Below are 22,336 nucleotides of genomic sequence, written 5' to 3' on the forward strand. Positions count from 1 at the left end.
CATCATTAGCAAAACAGAAAACAATACAACATTTATCAGCGACGCCAGCATCTACCTCAATAAGTACCGTTCGATGTCGTAAACGTTACAATACAGAAGGTGAGCAAACATTTGTCAACTACTTAAAAGCAAAAACAAGAAAGGTTCAAGATGTGGAGAACTCTGAAAATAAAGAAAAAATCAGCCACATGCATCACTTCTTACCTGACCTGGAAAGTATGACAGAAGAACAACAAAGGAAATTAAAAATCAAACTGATGATCCTTGTTGATTAAATAAAATCGCAAAATGTTCAACCTACATTCAATCCATTTTCCTCATCTTCATTCGAAAGACCATCTACCAGCCACTCTGTACTAACACCTTTAGTGTCTCCTGATCGACCGATTCACTCTCCAGAAAAAACTTATTACAATGAAATTCCGACAGCGCAATCAGGGTCAGGCGTAGCACCAAATGTTTACTCTTTTTTCTCGAATTTCAATACAGACAATGTAGAGTAGTGTGTTTTGTTTTATTCATAGTACTTACCGCAAAGTTATTAAAATTCTTTCTCCAGCACTTACACATTCTCTCATGTTCGTATTTTGTCTACGAATAATTGGACTAATAAGTTGTTCAAGTTCTTGGAATGAAGCTTTTCTCATTTTGTAGATTGACTGAAATTTTCCATCATTTAAAGTTAATTCTTGAGCGGCAACAAATAACCTACAGTTAATGTTTCTTGCAATGTATGGATGCACCCAATATTTTCTTTTTTTTTCTCTGTTGTAATCTCTTAAAATACATATATAACACAATGTCCTCTTCATCACTATACGACGACATGTTCACTACACTGCTGTGGAATATGTTGTCTCATGTAAATAGATAATGCGGCAGAGCATCGTTACGGTAATTGCTGCGCCGCTACCAGACCGCTGCTAGTAAAACTTAATTGCCTGGTAGAAGCAAAGGGCGATTTCAAAAAAATTTCAAAAAAACAACCTTTAGTACATTTTTTTGAATCAGTTAAATAAAGTGAAAATTAACTAACTAGTTTGCCTAATTCCAAAACAATTGAACACACTTTTGTATATTTGAGACAGTTGAAAAAAATGAAAATTAACTACCTGGAAGAAACAAAATGCTATTCTAAAAAAATGTACAACTTTTAGTATATTTTTTTGATTATTTAAATAAAGTAAAATTTGCGCGTTACTAATCCGTTTTGAGTGAAGCCGAATTGAGTGTTGTCAACTTGCTGGATAGTAAAAGCAATGTATAAAAACTCGCAACCCAATTTATAGATTAGGGAAAAAAATTAAGTTGCATATAAATCTGGTAAGTAAAGAGAATCGCCAAGAAATTGAGCCTGGAAATCCTGGATTTTTACCATGGTAACCTCTGGAAATGTGAGATGAAACATTATTTTGATAAAGTATTTTTTTTTGTACTTATGATGACGGATAGTATTCTACAGTCCTTTCTTTTCTTGTTTGAAGATAATCGATATAACTCTATTTTTCTATGTATCTTTCTCTTCGTAGTCTACTGTTGACTGTTTTTTTGAATCGGTTAATTAAAGTTAACCTTAACTGTCTGGAAGCTATAAAACGCAATTCCGAAAAAAATTGTACAACTTTCATTTTAGAGAAAATTATAAAAGGGAAAAATATTACTATTAATAAAATACTGAACTATTAAAGAAAAAGACGTTTGAGATGATTTTAAATGAGTATTATAATTGTACAATATTAATTTTCTAAAATGATATTTTTTTATTGACATTATTAAAGTTTTAGTCAAATTTTATGTAAATTTTTCTGCGAATATTAATTTACTTACAACAAATGCGAAGACCAGATATCCAAAAATCAATTTGGTTTTATAACTGCAGTCGGAACCAGAATGGCACTAGAGTGATCTCAAATATATTTGTTAAGAATTAGTGTATGTGTTAAGTAACTCAAGTCTGATGATGGCAAGAACACTTGCCGAAATGCATCACTCCTGAAATTAGAGGATTAGCATTGTATTTGTGGAGAAAAGACCTCTCCTACTAACTTTTCAAATATATTTGAATAATAGTTAGCATGTCGACGATACCATGGTGATGGCAGATAAATTGTACGCACTTTAAAGATTAATGGACCATATCACACAATACAGTCAATTAACATAATCTATTAAATTTTGTGAAATTAAAATACCTGGAAGAAACAAATGACGACACAAAAAAAACTGGACAATATTTTGTATAATTCTTCAAATAGGTTGGACAACTAAGAATCCGACAAAAAAAGATACAAAATTTTATGCTGTTTTTTAATTCTGTTTAATTTATTAAGATTAAACTGTATGAAACAAAAAATACCACCCGCAAAAGATATACAAAATGTAGTACAATTTTTACTTCTCTTAAATTGAATAAAATATGAAGAAATATTTAATAATACGACAAAAATGTACTTAATTTATAAGTAGAACTTTAATGGATACAAATACTTTTTATATTTTTGTTACAAACCTTTAAATAATAATACATAGAAGAATTTCAATAATTGTCACAAAGTTGCGATCAAATTCTTGTATAATAAATAAAATGTTACTCTCAGAGTACCGAATTCACCGTCCAGAAAACGTAAGTCTTGGAAGAAATATTTAAAGTTTTATGGGAGAGTATCCAACAATTTTGACATTAAATAAATCTTTACATTAAAAACCTCCGTATAGCACTTATTTGATAACAAATACAATTATTTTGGAGCATATTAATTTATATGCATAACTTAAAAGGATACCATTTCATTCCTATATGTCGGCATACAAAGTTGTATAAGGCATTTCTTGTAAAACGACAAGAGCTCGCTAAAATAAAAATAATTTTTACGTTCTTAAAATATTATATATTTTCAGTTATTTTAGTTTTTAATATTTCTAGTAAGTATTTATGTAAAAGTATGTAAAATATTTTTAAATATAACATATGCAAAAACCAAATGATGAAAATTTAAGAATATCTTTAATTAATGGATTAAAAAATTAGAGCAACTGGAAGTGAATGATTTGAAAATAATTTAATTAAGCTGACACTTTTAAATTTGCATTTTTTTTATATTAACTTTCTGGGACATCCTAGGATATTAAATTTAAAGAGCTTTCATTAAAAAAAAATATTAAGAATTATCTCTATATTCAATTATTTAACCTTTATATTAATTATAATTTAATAGCTCCCGATATTTAAAATAACAGTAAATTAGTGACAAAATTCAAAACTGTCGATAGTAAAATTTGTAATAAATTGAACGGCATTACGCGGTTAATTAGATTTGATTAAATATGATAATGAATCATTTAAATTATTACCATATATTATAATAAAGTCACTGGTCTATATTTAATTAATTTCAGGGGCATTCGGTTGCATAAAACTAAGTGAAAATAGTCATTTGTAGAATTGCTGCTATGATTTCTTAAGTAGGGTCTTATTAAAGGGTAATTTAATAGTAACCCATTAAATATTATAACTAGTTTATTAATGCTGCACTAGAAAAGGTTCAAAATATTATGTTTCACTTAAACCAGTATCCAATTTGTTTTCTCCAAAATTGTTGTTTTAAAAAAATCTGAAAAATTCTTAATTGAAAAAATTATAATTTTTGACAATTTTTATTCTCTTCGTAGAAGTAACAAAAAAAAAGACAAAATTTGTCAACAGTACTACATTATTTATAAATAAAAAAACTGAAAATTATGAAATACAAATAATATTTTCTCACTGGTTTATTAGCCCTGGAAAGTATAGACTTTTAGCACATTTTTAAATTTCTTTTTGATGCTCAGTGCAGGGCAAAAAATACTTCTGATACTTTTTTTTCAACTTTTTATTTTCAAATACAAAAAATGTATGCATGAGGCTGTTTGTTTCGTTTTATTTAATCTGTAATAATTTCAAATAAAATATTTATAGTAAACAATTATTTTGGATAACTTTTTACTTATTTAGATGGCAATGCAGAAATGACTTCAAATACCTCGAAAAAACTGTTAAATATACATTTATTAAAAATGACTTGATGGAATGAATGGAATATTTAGAAAGTAACTTCTAAAAATTGCCTCAAATGCCTGGAATATAAATGCAATTTATCCCAAAAGACTGGAATATGTTTTTAATATTTAAAAACACCAGAAGTTTCCCAAAAATTTAAGCAAAAGAATAAATGACCTTAAGTATTACGATTAAATAAGTTTTTTCTAATAATTCTATGAGCAAAAGATTTTTTAAAAAATGTACAATTATTTTCAGTAAAGACTTAAATTTTAAAATAAAAATTACTATTTTTGTTTAGTTATAAGGCTTACTTTAGTTTAATGTCACTGAACTAAAAATTGTACTAATAATAAATATTAAAAAAAATTAATATGTAATTCAAAATGTACTGGTATTTTTTTATGGTTGCAATAAAGAATTTCAAATAAAAATATGAATTTTATTCAAACCATAAAAACTCTCAGTCATTTTTAGACTGCTGTGATTTTTTATACCCCATATATTAATGTCATTTGAAAATGGTATCAGGGGCAGTAAATTTTTCTTTGTATCGTCGTGTATTTCCTTCAGCCAATATTTAATTTAATTTAAAAGAAAAATTGCATACATTTCTGTACAACAAGAAATTTTTTCGTATTCGAATAATTTTAACAAAGACAAACTCCTATTCTTATAAGTATACTTATTTATTAAAAATCTCTAAAGTATGTTAAGCTTTTTCGGAAATCATACTTATTATTTTTTAGGTATTTTAATAATAAATGTACATATCTAATTCGATTTCTTTGTCACAAATTTATGTATTGCAATCTTGAAATTTTAATCTTTTATTATACATTTATTTTTTTTTCAAAATTTGGCGACGCTTTTAACGATTGAATTATCAGTGCTTAGGTTCTCAGGATATTATTAATCAATTAAAATTATATCGCGTTGTTATATTATTAAATTATATTAAAAAAAGTCCTTACATTTAAAAATCAATATGTTTCTCTAAGAATTATACATCTTTAAGTCCTTAAAAAAGAAAAATTAAAACAAATGTATTATGAAACTTAATAAATTCTATGTTTTTAATGGTCCAACCTATTTGAAAAATTATACTAAATGTTGTCCAATTTTTTTTCTAGTCGCTCATTTTTTTCTTCAAAAAAACTTATAATCAGTTTTGTATATTTTGGTCGTCGTTCAGGCAGTTAAGTCTTACTTAATCTAATTGATTCAAAAAAAAATTATACTAAAAGTTGTACAATTTTATCAAAAATGCCTAAAAAGTCGTCGTCTGAAATAAGCCACTCTCTAAAGGGTTAAAAAAAACAACTTAAATACTTATAAGTTGGCTGACAATATCTCTCAAATTCCTGACAAAAAATTCCCAAATATTTTGGCTGCCCTTTAAGAAATAAAAAATTCTTCAATTATTGAAAAATTTGCTTTAAAATTTATCAAAGCTGTCTTTACAATGTTTTTTTTTAATTTTTATTACTTTTTTACTTAATATTTCTTAGCTTTCTCAGTTTCTTTATCTAAGTCTCCTATTATTCTTTTATTATTAGTTTTTTTTTCATTTATTTTTGTTTTAAGACCTCTTTTGATTTATTTTTAATTTTTTAATAAATTGCATTGAGTAATAAGATAATAAAAGGATTTGGTGAAGTTATTAAAAATATTCTATTTTTTTCTAGAATCAATTTAAGTTATGCAATAATAGGTTTTAATTTAAATAAATCCCTGTTATTGCAGAGTTTTTTTGTTAATGATATATAAAATCTTAATTAAAATTTAAAGAATTGCTTATATTTTTAAAAATTAATTCATTTTCTAAAGGTATTGCAATAAAAAAAAAACGTAATCATCCAATAAAAAGTTGGTGGTAGAAAGTTTTAATTGCCTGGACGAAATGTTAAAAATATTCTGGATGCCTGTAAGAAATAAAGAATTTTTTAGTTATTGGAGTTATTGGAAATTATTTCAGGTCCAGAAAGACATCACTATCAAAAACCATCAAATTTGCCTGTTTACTCTGCTTATTTTTACTTTCATTATTATTTTACTAAAGATTTTTTAGTTTTTTCAGTCTTATTTTTTTACTTAAGTTTTTTTTTGTGGTAATGCTCTCTTTGAGGTAAAAACATAAATTTTAATTTGGTATCAAATGCACATTACATTACATTTGCCCAACTAGGCGAAGATTAACTAAAGCTTCTTTTATCTCTTAACCTTTATAATAATTAGCAATATTTTAACAAATAAGTAGTAATATAAACATTAACCAAAGAACAAGTCCAAGGAAAATAAAAATAAATTTGTAAATCTGTAGGAAAAAACTAATTGTGTTCTAAAACTAGAAGAAAAAACTAGTTGTGTTCCTCTAAGAACAAAGTTTTAAAATAATTTTCAAAGTGAAACATTGAAATTGAACAATTAGGTTTAACTCGTTTATAAATTGTCACAGTATTGTAAGTATAGGTACGTGAAAAACGAGATGTGGTATGGTTGGGCAAAGTTTAATTCCTATCATGAATCGCATTTTCTGGAATTAATTTTTCTAACGGTAGATAAGTCTGTACATAAATATAAGAAAAACAAATTTGAAAAGGAATCCCTTTTCTAGCCACTGCAATGCATAGATATACAGGGTGTTTCAAAAGTCATGATCCAAACTGAAAGGGGGGGTAGGAATCACACGGAATTTGGAATCACAATAACCCCCTATGTTGTTATCCGATTTTTGATGGTTTAGAAGTTATAATAGCTGTTTTTCAGTTTTTTTCTATAATTTACTTTTGGCTTAAAAAATTAGTTTTTTCCATGTCTGGGGCTTTATTTTTTAAATATATTTTTTTGTTTTTATTCCAACAAATGTCGAGTGTTTTTAATAAAAGTGTAGTGTAAATTTTTTTTTGTTTCGCTGCAGAAAATCTTGTTTAATTTGTTTTTGGATTCTTGAAAAATGAATTTTAACAATTTAATAAAGCACTACACAGTACACAAAGACCTACAGGAATTTAAACCAATGGTTAAAAACTTCCTACTATTTCTAGTCTTTCAATAAAAACATTTACCTTATAGTGTTTATTATTTGATAAATGTATGTTAAGAAAATTTTTAGAAAAATGAAATGTAAAAGAAATAAAATCATACCATATTTTTTGCTTGCATACCACAAATTTGGTACTATTTAAGTGCGCTTGACCTTCAAATTGGAATTCAGAATGCTATCAAGAGCCACAAACAAAAATGGTATTCCCACATGGACCATTTTAAATAGCCAAACCGACTATTGTTGGTATTTTCTGTATTGTTTTCTGTTTGTCTTTAGCTAACGTGTTAATCGATGTTTTTTCTGTTTTCTGACATATTATACTATTAAAGTAATAATTAATCTGCATCGAGATGCCGGATCAGTATACCCCACGGGAATATGCTGAAATGCATTACATTTATGGATTGTGTGGTGGGAACGCTCGCCTTGCTGCAAGAGAGTATCGTGATCGGTATCCGGCTCGTGAACGCTTTCCCGATCACAGAATGTGCATATGAGTACATAACTCATATTTGCGGGGAGAAATACCTGGTGATGTACAATAAATAGGCAGACCGCGGTTGGATAATGAAGAGGTGCTTGCTTTGATAGAGGCGGACCCTTCTACAAGTATTCGTAGAATTTCTAGAGCTACTGGATTAGCTATAGCTACGATACATCGCATGTTGCGGAGGAACAACCAGCATCCATACTACGTGCAACGTGTTCAAGCCCTCTTACCCCGTGATTACGCGCCTAGAGAAGCATTTTGCAGAGAAATGCTTTGACGCTGTCTTTGGCAAGACCCGGACTTTTTTGACTGCATTTTGTGGTCCGTCCGATGAGTCTTCATTTCAAAGACTTTGTATATTTAATATTCACAATCTTCACTATTGGGCTGTAGAAAATCCGAGAATAATAAGGCAAGATCGCTTCCAGTACCAATTTGGTGTAAATTTGTGGGCAGGAATTCTCGGTGGTAGGCTGATTGGCCCTTTCGAGTTACCGGTCAGATTAAATGGAGAGAGCTATCTAGATTTTTTTGGAACACCAACTTTATGACCTTTTGGAAGATATGCCTCTGGAATTACGGGCAAGAATGTGACTGCAACACGACGGAGCGCCAGTGCATAGTGCACGAATAGTCAGAGACTATCTAAATGGTGCTTACCCAGATCGTTGGATAGGTAGAGGAGGAGTGGTATCCTGGCCGCCGCGTTCACCTGACATTAATCCTCTTGACTATTTTTTATGAAATACTTTAAAGAACTTGTATACCAAACGGAAAATAATACTGAAAATCAGCTTCGTCAAAAACTGCGAGATGCAGCAACAAGTTTACGAAACAATGCTCGAGCATTTAGAAACTTAAAAAGAAATTTTATAAGACGATGTCGTTTGTGTATAAGAGCCGGCGGCAGCCATTTTGAACATCTTTTTTAAATAAATGCCAATGAAATATTCGAAGTTTTATTTTAGCTTTTATTTCTTTTACGTTCCATTTTTCTAAAAATTTACTTACCTTATATTAAACAGATAAAGTCCTTTAAGTTAAACGTTTCTATTGAAAGGCTATAAGTTGTAAGAATTTTTAAAACATTGGTTTAAATTCTTGCAGCGCCTTTCTGTACTGTGGTGCCTCATTAAAACGGTAAAATTTGTTTTTAAAGAAACCACAAAAAAATTAAACATTATTTTCTGCAGCGATAATACACATTTTTTTTATGATATACTTTTATTAAAAAGACTTGACATTTTTTAAATAAAATACTAAAAAAATATATTTAAAAAATAAATCCCCAGACATTAAAAAAAAACTTATTTTTATAGCCAGAAGTAAATTATAGCAAAAAAGTGAAAAACAGCTATAACTTCTAAACCATCAAAAATCGGATAACAACATAGGGGGTTTTTTTGATTCCAAATAGGCTCCCCTACAACCCCTTTCAGTTTGGACCATGACTTTTGAAACACCCTGTATATAGATACATGATTAAATTTTCTTAAATTACACATTAATTGACAACACGTATTTCGTATTACGGAATTTTAAAGAAGAATTAATAGTAAAACCTAGAATCTGTAGTATCAAACTGAATGTATGTATTATTTTCAAAATTTGCTGAAAAACACAAACGCACCACTATCAAAGTACTCTTTATTTTCATATTTAATACTGTTTTACTAAATATTTTTTAGCATTCTCAGTTTTCTTATTTAATTTCCTTATTCTTATTTTAATATTAGTATTTTCGATTTTATTAATTTTTACTTTTTTTGCCTTCTTTAAGGTAATGGAAATTTTCGATTTATTGATAGATTACATGGAGTACAAAAATATAAATTAATGTAGTGAAGTCATTGGAAACATTTTAATAATTTTTCTAGACAGATTACAATTAAAAAATACTAAAATTGCCTGTTTACCCTCTTTATTGCCACCTTTATTAGTGCTTTCCTAAATATTTTTTAGCGTTATTAGTTTTGTTACTTAATTTCCTTATTTTTATCTTATTATTATTTTTTTCGCTATTTTTTTGCTGTAATGTCTTCTTTTAATAATTTTAAATCTATTAATAAATTAATAACAACATAAAAAGATTTGGTGAAGTTCTTGGAAACATTCTTATCATTTTTCTAGAATCCATTTAAGTTATGCATTATTAGGTTTTAATTCAAATTTATCTTCTACTAAAATTTAAATTTTTGGACCTATTATATAAAATAAAGAGGTTATTAAAAAATTAAATGAAACAGAATAGTCTATTCGTATTTAATATCGTAAACTTTATTTGCCATTTTTCCATAAGCAGTTTTTCCAACTTGCAGTTTATATAGAGTTTTTTAGTATTAATATAAAGAATCTCAGTTAAAATTGTGAAAATTGCTTATATTCTTAAAGGCTTTAAACCATTTTTTTTAAATAAACTTAAAAAAAAAGACTCAAACACCAATTAAAGGTTCCTGCAAGAAAAAAACAATTTCCAGTTATTGGGAAATATCCTCTGGTCCAGAAAACGCATCACTTACAAATGTTCTTTATTTTTCTTTTTATCATGGTTTTCTTAAATATCTTTATTATGATTAGTTCTTGCTGTATCATTTTTTTTACATTATATTTTTAGTTAGTAAGTTAGGCCTGTAAAGTAAGGATCTCTTTTAAAAAATAAAATTTACATAATAAAATAATTTAATAAAGTAATTGGAAACATATTAAGCATTTTGTAAATTTGTTGGTAAAATTTGAAAAAAAAATTAAAAATATGTTTAGAATCTAATGATAATAATCGTACTTTAAATTAGCTTTCAGTAAAAACCTAAATAGAAAACTACATTTTAAGAACAAAAACTTTACTACCGATAATTAGACTAAGAAACTAGAATTTAGTTAATAAAATCATATTAACTTAACAAAAGAAAAATGTATGTAGAATGAAATAAATACAATTTAAATCAGCTAAACCATTTTAAAACACGATTTTACTAACTAATGTAACACACAAAGTACACAATTAAAATCTAAGTCAAAGAGAAGCGGCATATTCAGCCACACCAAACCAAGACAAAACCCGAACTAAAATCCAAACGACTCAAACCGCCTAACAGCGATTTATTCGCAGATTTACGGAAAAAATAAGAAAAAAAAATTAGAGTAGGCGAAGAGGGCCGGAGGCAAGAACCGCGGCGAATGTAGAATACGATATACCCGGCGAATATGCCCAACCATGTGCAACCCATTTTTTTTTTACGTATACCCGATCCCCGTATAATTGTTATAGATATTAGCATTCGGGCCAAAGTGCCCCCCTGTTCAAGATTTAGTATAAATACCCGCGGTGGACCTCTCCAAAGCATCACTTCTTTCTTGCAGTTTGGTCGGTTAAACAACTATCTAACAAACAAATCCGCCATGAAAGTTTTGGTGAGTTCATACTATTATTTACTTTTTTTTTTAAATTTTATTGCATTTTGTGGTGGTGAATCAGTGAATGGATCATAGGGTAACTTTACCAACCCTTAGTGGCATTTTAATTCAGTGCAATCATTTTTAACGTTATATTGTTACAAGCTCAAGTTTATGGGTTTTTTTTTGCTTTGGCATAGTTCTTCAATAATTTTAAATAATATTTCACAAAAAGTGGTCTGGCGCCCAGGAAAAAAAACAGTAATCCTTAAATTAATTTTATATACATTTTCTTAGGTCTTTGATAATTCAAGATTTTACATTAGGAATTATTTAAAATATCCTAAAAACAGTTTAATATAATATAACACATATATTTAAAATATTCAATAAAACTTATTTATTTATTATATTAATTTTGTGGCATAAGATGGGCGCCCAACAAGTGGCACAAACTTCTTTTCAATTAAATTCCAGGATTTTCTTACAATCATTTTCAGTTTTGGAATATTAAAAGTTTGTAGCAGAAGTTTGGCGCCCAACAGTAGAGTTTTGTATTGTGTTCACTTTTAGAAATTCTTGTGAAATTTTTCAACTTTTTAAATAAATTTAATGCTAAGTGAAACATTTTAGACATTATTAAAAACTTACCTAGAATTATAATTATTTTTCAATTATTTAACTCGAATTTAATTTAATAACTTTATTAATATTTCTAAACTCCGTCGTGAATGTACGTGGTTTCGTGGGCTCATTGTTTTGACTTATGTTTAATTAATTCTTAGGGCCCTACATTTATTACTATATTGCTTATAAAAAATTAATATATTCTTATAGGCACGCCTTGTTGTCAGTGACAAAAATTAAAATTATTTAAAGTTATTTTAATAAGTGTTACCAAATAATTAATTGAATTCTCTAGAATAATCTTAAAATGCTTATTAAAATTGTGAAAAATATTTCTACTTTTACAGGCAACAATTGATATAATACTTAAGGTTTTATAAAAAAATATTCGTATCCATTTAACTTGAAAAATGTTTCATTAACAATTTCACAATTCACAAAAAGACCCAAGATTATGGATTTTTAATAATATATTAGTGCTACTTTTCCCAGATTGCATACAAAATAAAAATTCTTCCAATAAAGTAATAAATTAAGCATTTAACCCAAACAAATGCTCACATATACTAAACACTAAATCTGTTTCACCGTGTATCAACATAAAGAAAATAACGCATCAGAAGTACAATAATTCAGACTTCTAGATCAAATTCTTTCCATAAAACATTAAAAACATCGCAAATAAACGTTAGTACCCATTTCAATTATGCATTCATAGACACAAATCTTAAACCAACAAAAAAAAACTAAGGAAGTCCACCACATTAAAATCAATTTCCCATCATAAAGTTAAAATAAAAACCAGTTATCCAATCTGCATCTCGATAATCCTTCCGCAGTACAATCGCCGACTAATTTATTCCAAATTAAATCGCAATTGACACGGCTTCGTTGCATTTCATTCCGTTTTGTAGCTTTCTTTCCTTTTTTTTCAAGTGGTCATTGTCACAAGAAAGTTTACGATGGTATTCTAATATTTACATTTATTTGCTTTCAGGCCGTTACTATCTTAGCTACCGTAGCTACCCTCAGCGCCGCCTACCCAGGTGGACATGGTGCTATCGCATACATCGGCGGTGGACATGGAGGATACGGCGGTCTAGGTAAGATCTTATTTAAATCCTCAAAATTCCCATTAATTGGGTTACTTATATCAAAGTATGAGACCAGTATTTCTGCCTGGAAACTCAGAAGTAGTTTTTAAGCAGATTGCTCTTTCAGAACTCATAATGCACGACTCAATCCTTTTAAACCTATTTGTTGCTCTTTAGCACCTCTTATATTTTCCAAAGTTCATTTTAAAGATTTTGTATTGATTGGGTTATTTGAAACCATGTCAGAAGCCTTTCGAAACCCACTCAACTTCATAAATTATTAACCACGGTAAAAACCAACAGTCCGTTACAATGATAATAACAATTAAATCATATGGTAGCGGATACTATCGCAACACATGTAATTAAACGACTTTTGACAAAACCGTGTGTATAACTGTTATTAGTAGAACAAGTAGATCAGAACCCGAAGCGCAAGGGATTGCAACAGATTACAGAGTAGAAATCGTAGAACGCACGCGAACATTATAATATGTTTGCATAAGGACTTGAAAAATAATTAACCTCGTGCATATGAGTTTCACTCATAAAAAAAAGAAATGATTCTAATCGAGATTAGATCTTACGTTCAAATAGAAAGTTGGCAAAAACGTTGTTGTTGTTGTTGCAGGCGGATGTGATGAACATGGTGGAGGTGCCGGAGGTGCCGGATGCGGCGGACTCGGCGGCGGTCTTGGAGGTGGTCTCGGCGGTGGTCTTGGTGGTGGACTCGGAGGTGGTGCTGCTTTCGCTATCGGCGGTAACGGAGGTGGATACTACGGAAGCGAAGCTGCTGGTCCAACTTATGTACAAGTAAGTATCGTCATTGAAAGTATTAAAGAAGCACCACTTACTTTCACTTACATCTCTCGAGAACAGTTCTTATTTACATCTTGCTTTTCTGAATTATTCATTACCTGCTTTATCTTGTCTCTAGTCTGCTTCATCTTTTCCTATTCAATATTCTCTTACATCTTCAATTTGTTCAATAGTTCTTTCATCCGTATCTTATCTCGTTTTATTATATTCAACTAACCATAGCCACCAGAAAGCATATTCTAGCAAGAAGTTTATACTGATTTTTTTCTTATATTTTAATTATCTGACTTATTCATTATAAGCTTTTTCTTATCTCTAGTTTTCTTCATCCTTTTCTATTCATCATCTACTTTTATCTTTAATTATTCTTCCATCTTTATCCAATATTTACTGAATTCAACTAAATATAGACATCCGAAAACATTTTCTAGCAAGAATTCCTGCCATTTTTCTTCGTATATCTCATCTTGTCTCTAGACATTTTCATCCTATTCTATTCATTATTATCATTTATACCTTCAATATGTTCAGTTCTTTCATCTCAGTCTTATTTTTTACTGATTCTAACTAACAATAGCCGCCAAGAAACACTCTCTAGCATATACTCCTTCAAATACCCTCCTTATATATTGCGTTTTTGGCATATTCATTATATGCTTCTTTTGATTTCTGGTCTTCTTCCTTCTTTCTTATTCACTAACTACTTGCATCTTTAGTAATTCTTGCATATGCATCTCATCTCTTTATACTAAACACGCAATGTACTAGTATTCAGCAAAGGTACTAGTATTCTTTTTCAATTTTCCCCTTAAGGGTTTTTTGACGACACATGGACACCTGTTCTGCTTGACTTATGCTTCTTGTCTCTGGTCTTCTTCATCCTTTTCTATTTATGGTCCACTTACATCTTCAGTAATTCTTCCATCTCCATAAAATATTCTACGGACTCAACTTGCAGATCAATTATAATTTTGTCTACAGTTGCAGGGGTAATTCATATTTCACATTTTATGCTTCTCTGATTTGTTGATTATATGTTGAGGATAATCATCGGTCAGTTTATAAGTAATCCTCAATTTCTTCACATCCCAATTTTCACCTTGATAATTTTTTGAAACATGGATTCCTGTTCTGCTTTCATATAAGAGATAGAAGCTTCCACTTTATGGAAAAAGTTAATTATTACCATACCAGCCTAGACGAAGTCATCGGAAATAATTGTATATCATTCCAGGCAACTGATAATTAATTAGCTTAAAAATTTTCAACTGTCCTAAAATAAAACTGACAATCATTCACTGAAGCATCATCATAACATCTGCCCATTTGTTCTTCTGCATCAGCTAAGTCATCAGCTATTTAGGACATTCTACATTTTATGCTTTTCTGACTTATTTATCATATGCTCAGAACAATAATGAGCCAGTGTATTAGCAATCCTTTCCAAATTTTTCTCTTAAGGGTTCCTTGCCATATGGATTACGTTGTTCTGCCTTGGCAAGAGATGGAAAGCTTGAAATATCTGGATAAAAATCAATTATTACCTTCCTAGTTTAGAGGAAGCTTGGATGAACTGATTGTCTATTCTTCGAAGCAATTGTTTATAAATTAGCCCGATATTCTCCAACTGTCAGAACAGTAAACTGACAATTATCCATTGAAGTTCCATAAGATCTCCTTATTTATTGGAGATGATGAGGAAGATTTCTTCTTCTCCTCCTTACAATTCATTTATGGTCGTCATTGGTGTCTCAGCATAGTAATCAGCTAGTGAATCAGCTAGAAATCTTTTCCAATTTTTCTCTTGGGACTTGAGAGATGGGAAGCTTCAACTGCGTGGAAAAATTTTATTATTACCTTTCCAGCTTGAATGAGAAGAATTGGATCTGAAGTAATCATTTGTTCTTCCAAGCGATTGATAATAAATTAGCCTAAAATTCGGGAACAGTCTATTAAACCGCATAGGAACATACTGTAAAGTGTCATTATTGATTTTATATCCAGTATTATATTTCTTTGCCCCATTGAAGAAACTTATACACCAACATCTTTTCAAATTTAACGAAAGATTATTACTGACCACTTCCATATAGTATCCAAATCACTCTGAAGTTTCAATGAGTGCTCAATATTCTTGTAAAATTTTAGATCGTCCGCAAACATACTTCAAGTAGAATATTTCATAACTTTTATCAAATCATTGACAAATAGATTAAACAGAAACTCTGAAAGAACCTCAAACTAAGATGCGATAAAATTATTAATTTAAACTCTCTGTATACTTTCTGCAAGAAGACTGTCAAACCAAGCAAGAAGTGAGCAGTGAAGTCTCATGAGCCCCAATTTCTGAACTAGTAACTTGTTCTGCTTTAGCAGAACCCCTAAGAAGCTTTGACTGCCTGGAAAAAGTCAAATACTACCTCACCAGCAAGTGGTTGTCTGTTCTTCCAGACAATTAACGATAAATTAGCCTGATATTCTCCAACTGCCTGAACAGTAAACTGACAATCATCCACTGAAATGTCATCATATCATCTCCTCATTTGTGATTCGTCATTATCTCCATTTTTTCCTTCTCTTTACAATTCAACTTTCTTACTTTTTTACAATTATCTCCATTTTTTCCTTCTCTTTACAATTCGTGTATGGTCATAATTAATGCCTTAGGACAGTAATCAGCTAATGAACTAGCAATCTTTTCCAATTTTTCCCTTGAAAGTTTCTTACCACGTAGATTACCCTGTTCTGCTTTGGCAGAAATGATGGAAAGCTCCAACTGCCTGTGAAAAGTCAATTATTACTACATCAGTCTGGACAAAGCCATCTGAAGTTGATTGTCTGTTCTTCCAGGCAATTGACGTTATATTAGCCTGATATTCTTCCAGTGGCTGAATAATAAATTGACAATCATCCACTTCTCATTCTTCTACTCCTTCCGTTCCATTTATGGTAATAATTGATGCCTCAAGATAGTAATCAGGTAGTTTACTAATTAATATAATTAATTAAAGCTTAATGCTATCAGTTCTCTTTGTTAGAAGAGATGAAGAATTTGAACTGCCTCGAAAAACGTACTAATTACAAAATTTGATGATAAATTTACCTTAAAATCCTTAAACTGACAAATCCTGTTTCATTATAGGGTCCTGCTGCTGGAAGCAAAACTCTCTTAGGACCCGCTGAAGGACCAAATAACATCCAAGGAGCTTCCAACGGACCCACCAACCTCGCCGGACCACAACAAGGACCAGCTTCGATCGTAGGACCTAGCCAAGGTAAACAAATTCTTAAAATGAAAGTAACGTGAACCAATTAATTTAACCGATAAAGGAAGTTTGATAAAGCTGCCTATAGAAATCCCATAAAAGTCTTCATCGTAAAAACGAAAGTAATACGAGATTCTTTTGCACCAAATACGCTTAATAGTCAATTAAGTGATGTGCTTCTAAGGCACAAAGGAGAAATTTATTGGTGCTGATCATGATAATTAAATCGGCTGTTCTTATTTAAACTTTCCGTATTATTATTAATGATTGATTCGTTTATAGGAACTGCCTCTGTAATTGGACCCACTAACGGAGGAGCCCATATCGTAGGAGCCGCTCAAGCCCCCATCACTTATTCTGAAGGCGTTGCCGTATCCACCGGAGGTTTGGGAGGTGGTTTGGGAGGTAAGTCTTCAAAGTCTAAATGCTTCTAATGCATGTTTCACCACCTTTTAATATGCTCACCACTAAAACTTCTTGATATTGCAGGTGGTCTTGGAGGTGGTCTTGGAGGTGGACACGGAATCGCTCTTGGAGGTGGACACGGAGGACTCGGTGGAGGTTATGGAGGTCACGGTGGATACGTTTTAGGTAAAAAATACTAGGTTCGTCTCATTTTTTCATTCATTTATTTTGTTTGGTGTGGCACATTATCACACATACCAACAGTCGAACTTGTACTCATCTAACATACATTAGTGCTTACTAATATTGGTTTTAATGGGATTTGCTTTTGAAGCTAATTAATTTATTTTTAATTAATTGAGTTTTCTTAATTGGTTTCAGGTTCATCAGCAGGTCACATCAGCTATGACGGCGGAGTCCTTAAAGGTCCTCAAACCGTTCAAGTCGTCATCAAAGGTTCGTCTGGCAAGATCGTAGCTGATGGCCTTTACGGACTTCCCGATGGACATTACTAGATAAACCGACCATAGGCAAATCAATTCTTTCAGTATTACGACTTTACTCTTTGTTTTTTTTGTTATTGTAGTCCCCCTTTTTTATATTTACCTAAGATCGTCACAACACACAAACTCGTTTCCATCATTAATTTCATTTCATTTTTCTCGTGTGCCCGGAAAATCGCGGTTTGTAGGCCCTCATTGTTTTAAAATTTGGGCAGTTCAAACGGTTTTTGACTTTTCCGGGTGCGTACCTGTGATTTCTCATTATTTACGAGCTTGGTGTTACTCATCATGTTATTTAATATGTATAGTTTTTATGTGTTTTTTTATTATTTTTTACTTGTACAAATGTGTATGCGTTAATAAATGACTCTTTTTAAAAAAAGAACTTTGTCTTTTGGTTTTAGTTTTATCCTTTATTTCCTCTATTATTAATACAATAGATCACCATTATGACAGTAAATGTGTTAAAGTCAAAGTAATAAAATATTTTTTTAAGAAATTAATTTACTGATAAATAATAAATATAGTTATAATAAGTTAAAAAGTGCTTTATTGTTTAAAAACAAATATACATTTTTGTTAACAAAAATCTGTATACCTCAGTAAAATAAATTAACAATAAAATTAAGTAAAATATACAAAGTAATTATATAATTTGCAATCACAAAGCGCTAGACTAAAACAACAAAATCCAATAAAACACAAAAATAAAAGGTATTAAAAATATTAGGTAGATTAAAAACTATAAAACTAATTAAAAGACATATATAAATGAAACTGTAGCCTCATGCATAGCAAGAAAGGGACCTGAAAAACTGCACAATATCCTCATGTCTAAAATGTCCTGGTAAAAAGTCTGCTTAAAAGTGATTTCTTTAGCAATCCTTTAAAAGATTTAAATTAATGAATAGCTCTTAAGCTAATAGGCAAGTAATTAATTGGTTTTTTTACTTTTCTGACCGCGTATATACCTATGATTTCTTATTATTTACGAGCAAGGTATTACTCGTCATATTATGTTATATGTATAGTTTTTATGTGTTTTTTTAATTATTTTTTACGAATGTGTATGCGTTAATAAATACCTCTTAAAAAAATAACTTTGCATTTTGGTTTTAATTTTATCCTTTATTCCCTTCTTTATTAGTACAAAAGATCAGCGTCATGAATTTAAGTCAAAGTATTAAATTTTTTATAAAAAATTAATTTACCGATATAGTAACATAAATTAGGTACAACGATTTCCTTTAACTAAAAAGAAGTCATACTCTCAAATACTTTTCTGCTGATTAACACCTTAAAAACAAAAAAAATCTTAATTTATAGTTGTTCAAAAAAATAACTTACTTTTTCCTATTAAATACCCTAAATATTATTACATCAATCAATAGAAAATCCCTTTTAAACAAATAGAGTTATACGTTTGTTCTCATCTTGAATTGAATTGACGAAACAGTGGGTTGCCAAGGCAGTTGTGCATATAGGTCTCCTGATGGACCCATCATGCCCCACCGGGGGTTACCAGAGCCCAACGGCCTTAGAGAAACCGATAAGGCTCTCTGGTCTGAAGGACTTAAAGTCGCTCGGTACACTGAAAGTGTTACCCAAGTATTTGAACCTGGCGCGCGTGAGTGCTGGGCACTCCCCGACTACATGGTCAACGGTTTCATCCTCCTCACAGATAGTATGGAGATGGCTTCTTTAGTGCCCGTGACCGGTTAAAAGACCTGTTACTAGCCAAATTTTGCGTCTTTTTAGGCGTAGTAGATTTTTGGTGAGACAGGCAGACCCTACCTATGTGCGCTTTGGCCTGTCTCATACCAGGGGACTCAGTCGATCTTCGGTGGGTCCACTTATCCAGCAGACCCTTCATTGACGCGACCGCAACGCATTTGGCGATACCAACTATGGGTTCCGGCCCCATCGGTACATTCGCGGATCCCAGTCTGGCAAGAGAGTCCGCTTCCTTATTACCTGCATGGCCTGCATGGCCAGGTATCCAGACGAGCTGGACCCTGCATCCAACCTGTAACAGTTTTTTCAGCACTTTTATGCACTCTAGTAGAAGCTTGGAGCTTACCTTTGCGGCCGTGATAGCCTTAATGGCAGCTCTGCTGTCCGAGCATATTGATACGACTGTATTGCGGTGTCCGCAGCTTAGGATTTTCTGTCCGCATTTTAATACAGCAAATACTTCAACCTGGAAGACAGTGGCGTGCTCCCTCAGCGAGTATGCCCTACTGGTATGTGGGATCCCACCAATAAGCCCTGATCCAGCTCTGTTATTCATTCTGGAATCTGTGTACCAGATGGTCCCCCTTTTTAGCAATGCAGGTCTCTTGGAATGCTGCCACTCCTCTCTGCCTGCAATGTGCGTCACGAATCCCTCGCAGTCCACAGTCACTGGAGCCATGCAGTCACTGCCCATCAGAAGGAGAGGACATTCCTGTATGACCCGTGACCAAATTTTTGCGTGACCGGTCTCGCCAGCACGTAGTTCGCCGAGGACGTATAACCTGTATGCAGTCCTCATTGCCTCGAATTGCACAACGAGGTCTAGAGGCGGAAGGCTCAGCAGAGTCTCAAGCGCTCTAGTCGGCGCCATCTGCATGGAACCCGTTATGCTGAGACATGCAAGACGTTGAGCACGAATTTTCGCTTTCTCCGTACATGGCCACCAAACGATAGCCCCGTATGTGAAAGAGATCTCACAATGCGCGAGTAGATCCAGTGGAGGATCTTAGGAGACAGACCCCAGGTATTGCCGAAAGCCCGCCTGCAGGCCCATAGCGCGCAGGTGGCCTTCTTCATTCTGGTGTCTGCATGATCGTGCCAGAAGAGTTTGGTTCCCATCCATCTTGATTTCCAGAAATCGAACTGTCCTGGAGTAATGCAGCTGTACGCCACCTAGAGATATAACAGGGGGCGTGCCAAAGTTACGTCTCCTCGTGAATAGTAGGAGCTCTGCTTTTTTAAGGTTAATCCTGAGACCCCCCGAGAGGCACCATATGTCCACCATACGCAGGGCTCTCATCATAGGGCCCCGCATTGAGACGGCGTCTTTCCCTGGGCAAAGGATTATCAGATCATCAGCGTAGGCCTGTGTGTATAGGCCAGCATTGTTTAAAAGATTTATCAGGCTGTCGACCACAAGGCACCACAAGGTAGGGGACAATACTCCTCCCTGCGGGCAGCTCCTAGCTGCCAACGTTTCGACAATCTTGTTGTTGAGCTGGGCAGATACATGACGTTTCGAGAGCATGACCTCTATCCAGCTAACCAAACAGGGTTCTGAGCCGCGGCTCTCGAGTGCTTGGCAGATTAATGCAAAAGGGGTGTTGTCGAACGCCCCTTCAATGTCTAGAAATGTCTGTTCTCATCTTAAGTAATCATTGAAATAATTGAGTTACGAACAGTTTTTGCTGTAGATCAAATGCGCCAAAAAAAAAGAATGTTAATAATACGTTGCGCTATTTGAAATATGAATTAAACAGAACGTATGGGTATGCATGAGATCAATCTTAGTACAATTTTAATACTTAACCAGCTTTTTCTAATAATGACAATTAAAGGACTTTGACCGATTTAAATTATACTTATAAAATATTGTTAATAGGCTTTGGGCTATTTAAATTATCCATGACCACCACACAATTCTTTATATTATCAAATTTTTTTATATTTAAATGGAGACAGTTGATAAATTATTAGTGATGTTCTGGCCACGGATAAGTCGTTTCTTATTCAATTTTAAAAATTAAATTTAATCTAGTAAAGGGTAGAGTGCTAACAGAATTTTGTATTTTAAAAATTTGTTCTAAAGCCACCTTGATTGAATTGGACCATGGCATTCATTTAATTAAGACATTTTTTATATTTAAATAAACTATATATTATAATATTCATGGTTTTATGAAAATGTAATTACGTTAATTATTCTCATAGTTTTTGTACTGTTTTGCTTCTACTGACATTTAGTTTATTATTTTTACTTATAGTGTTTAGTTTTTCAGTGGTTCTTGTTTAAGGGCTCTTGTTAAGTTATATTATTGTAAATCCCTATATTTTAAATTTTCTAAAATTTGTTTACTTGCTTCCTTTGACTGTCAGTTTTCTCTTGAAATGATTGGTCTCGATCGGCAAAAACACTGTAGAAAATTTTAAACATTACTAAATTATTCCATGGGACGTTAAAAAGAACAATCAGTTTCCTTGTTTACCTTATAAACACTTAAATAACAGTCAATGCGAAGTTAGGTTATAATTTTTGACGTTGTCGATGTGTTCCTGACATGAAAGAGCATTCCTGGAGTAAGTGTGTTCTAGAAAAGAGCATGTTTCTGAATTTAATGACAATATATTATAACATTTACAGATTTAGGACTATTCACATATACATTGTGCATAGTCACTGGTTACGCACTACCATGCAATCCTTCATAATATCACAATTTCTTGTATTTAAACGGATAGAGTTGAGGAAATATTTGATATGTAGCGTTTGGCCATGCACTACCATAGAATTAATTTAATTAAGATATCTCTTACATATAAACACAGTCTCTAATAATACATAAAGTCTGTTTTAGAATAATTTTGATACGTAACTCTTGACTTTTTAAAATGAATATTAATGACAAACTTTGGACTATAT

At 31.6% G+C, this 22,336-nt stretch overlaps 1 protein-coding gene across 2 annotated transcripts; it reads left to right on the forward strand.

Moving 5' to 3' along the window:
* Positions 1–10,823: 10,823 nt before the first annotated feature.
* On the forward strand, positions 10,824–18,067 carry LOC126738885 (uncharacterized). 2 transcript variants are annotated; one of them, XM_050444359.1, is made up of 7 exons: positions 10,825–10,986; positions 12,593–12,698; positions 13,321–13,502; positions 16,651–16,783; positions 17,057–17,179; positions 17,264–17,379; positions 17,561–18,067. In XM_050444359.1, the coding sequence occupies exons 1-6, from the start codon at positions 10,975–10,977 to the stop codon at positions 17,377–17,379; spliced, it is 672 nt and encodes a 223-aa protein (XP_050300316.1). In that variant the 5' UTR covers positions 10,825–10,974; the 3' UTR covers positions 17,561–18,067. The 2 variants fall into 2 exon arrangements, with proteins under 2 accessions (XP_050300315.1, XP_050300316.1); XM_050444358.1 differs by lacking the exon at positions 17,264–17,379 and having other exon boundaries at positions 10,824–10,986.
* Positions 18,068–22,336: the final 4,269 nt, after the last annotated feature.

This window comes from Anthonomus grandis, chromosome 7 (genome assembly GCF_022605725.1).
Source record: "Anthonomus grandis grandis chromosome 7, icAntGran1.3, whole genome shotgun sequence".
Taxonomy (NCBI): domain Eukaryota; kingdom Metazoa; phylum Arthropoda; class Insecta; order Coleoptera; family Curculionidae; genus Anthonomus; species Anthonomus grandis.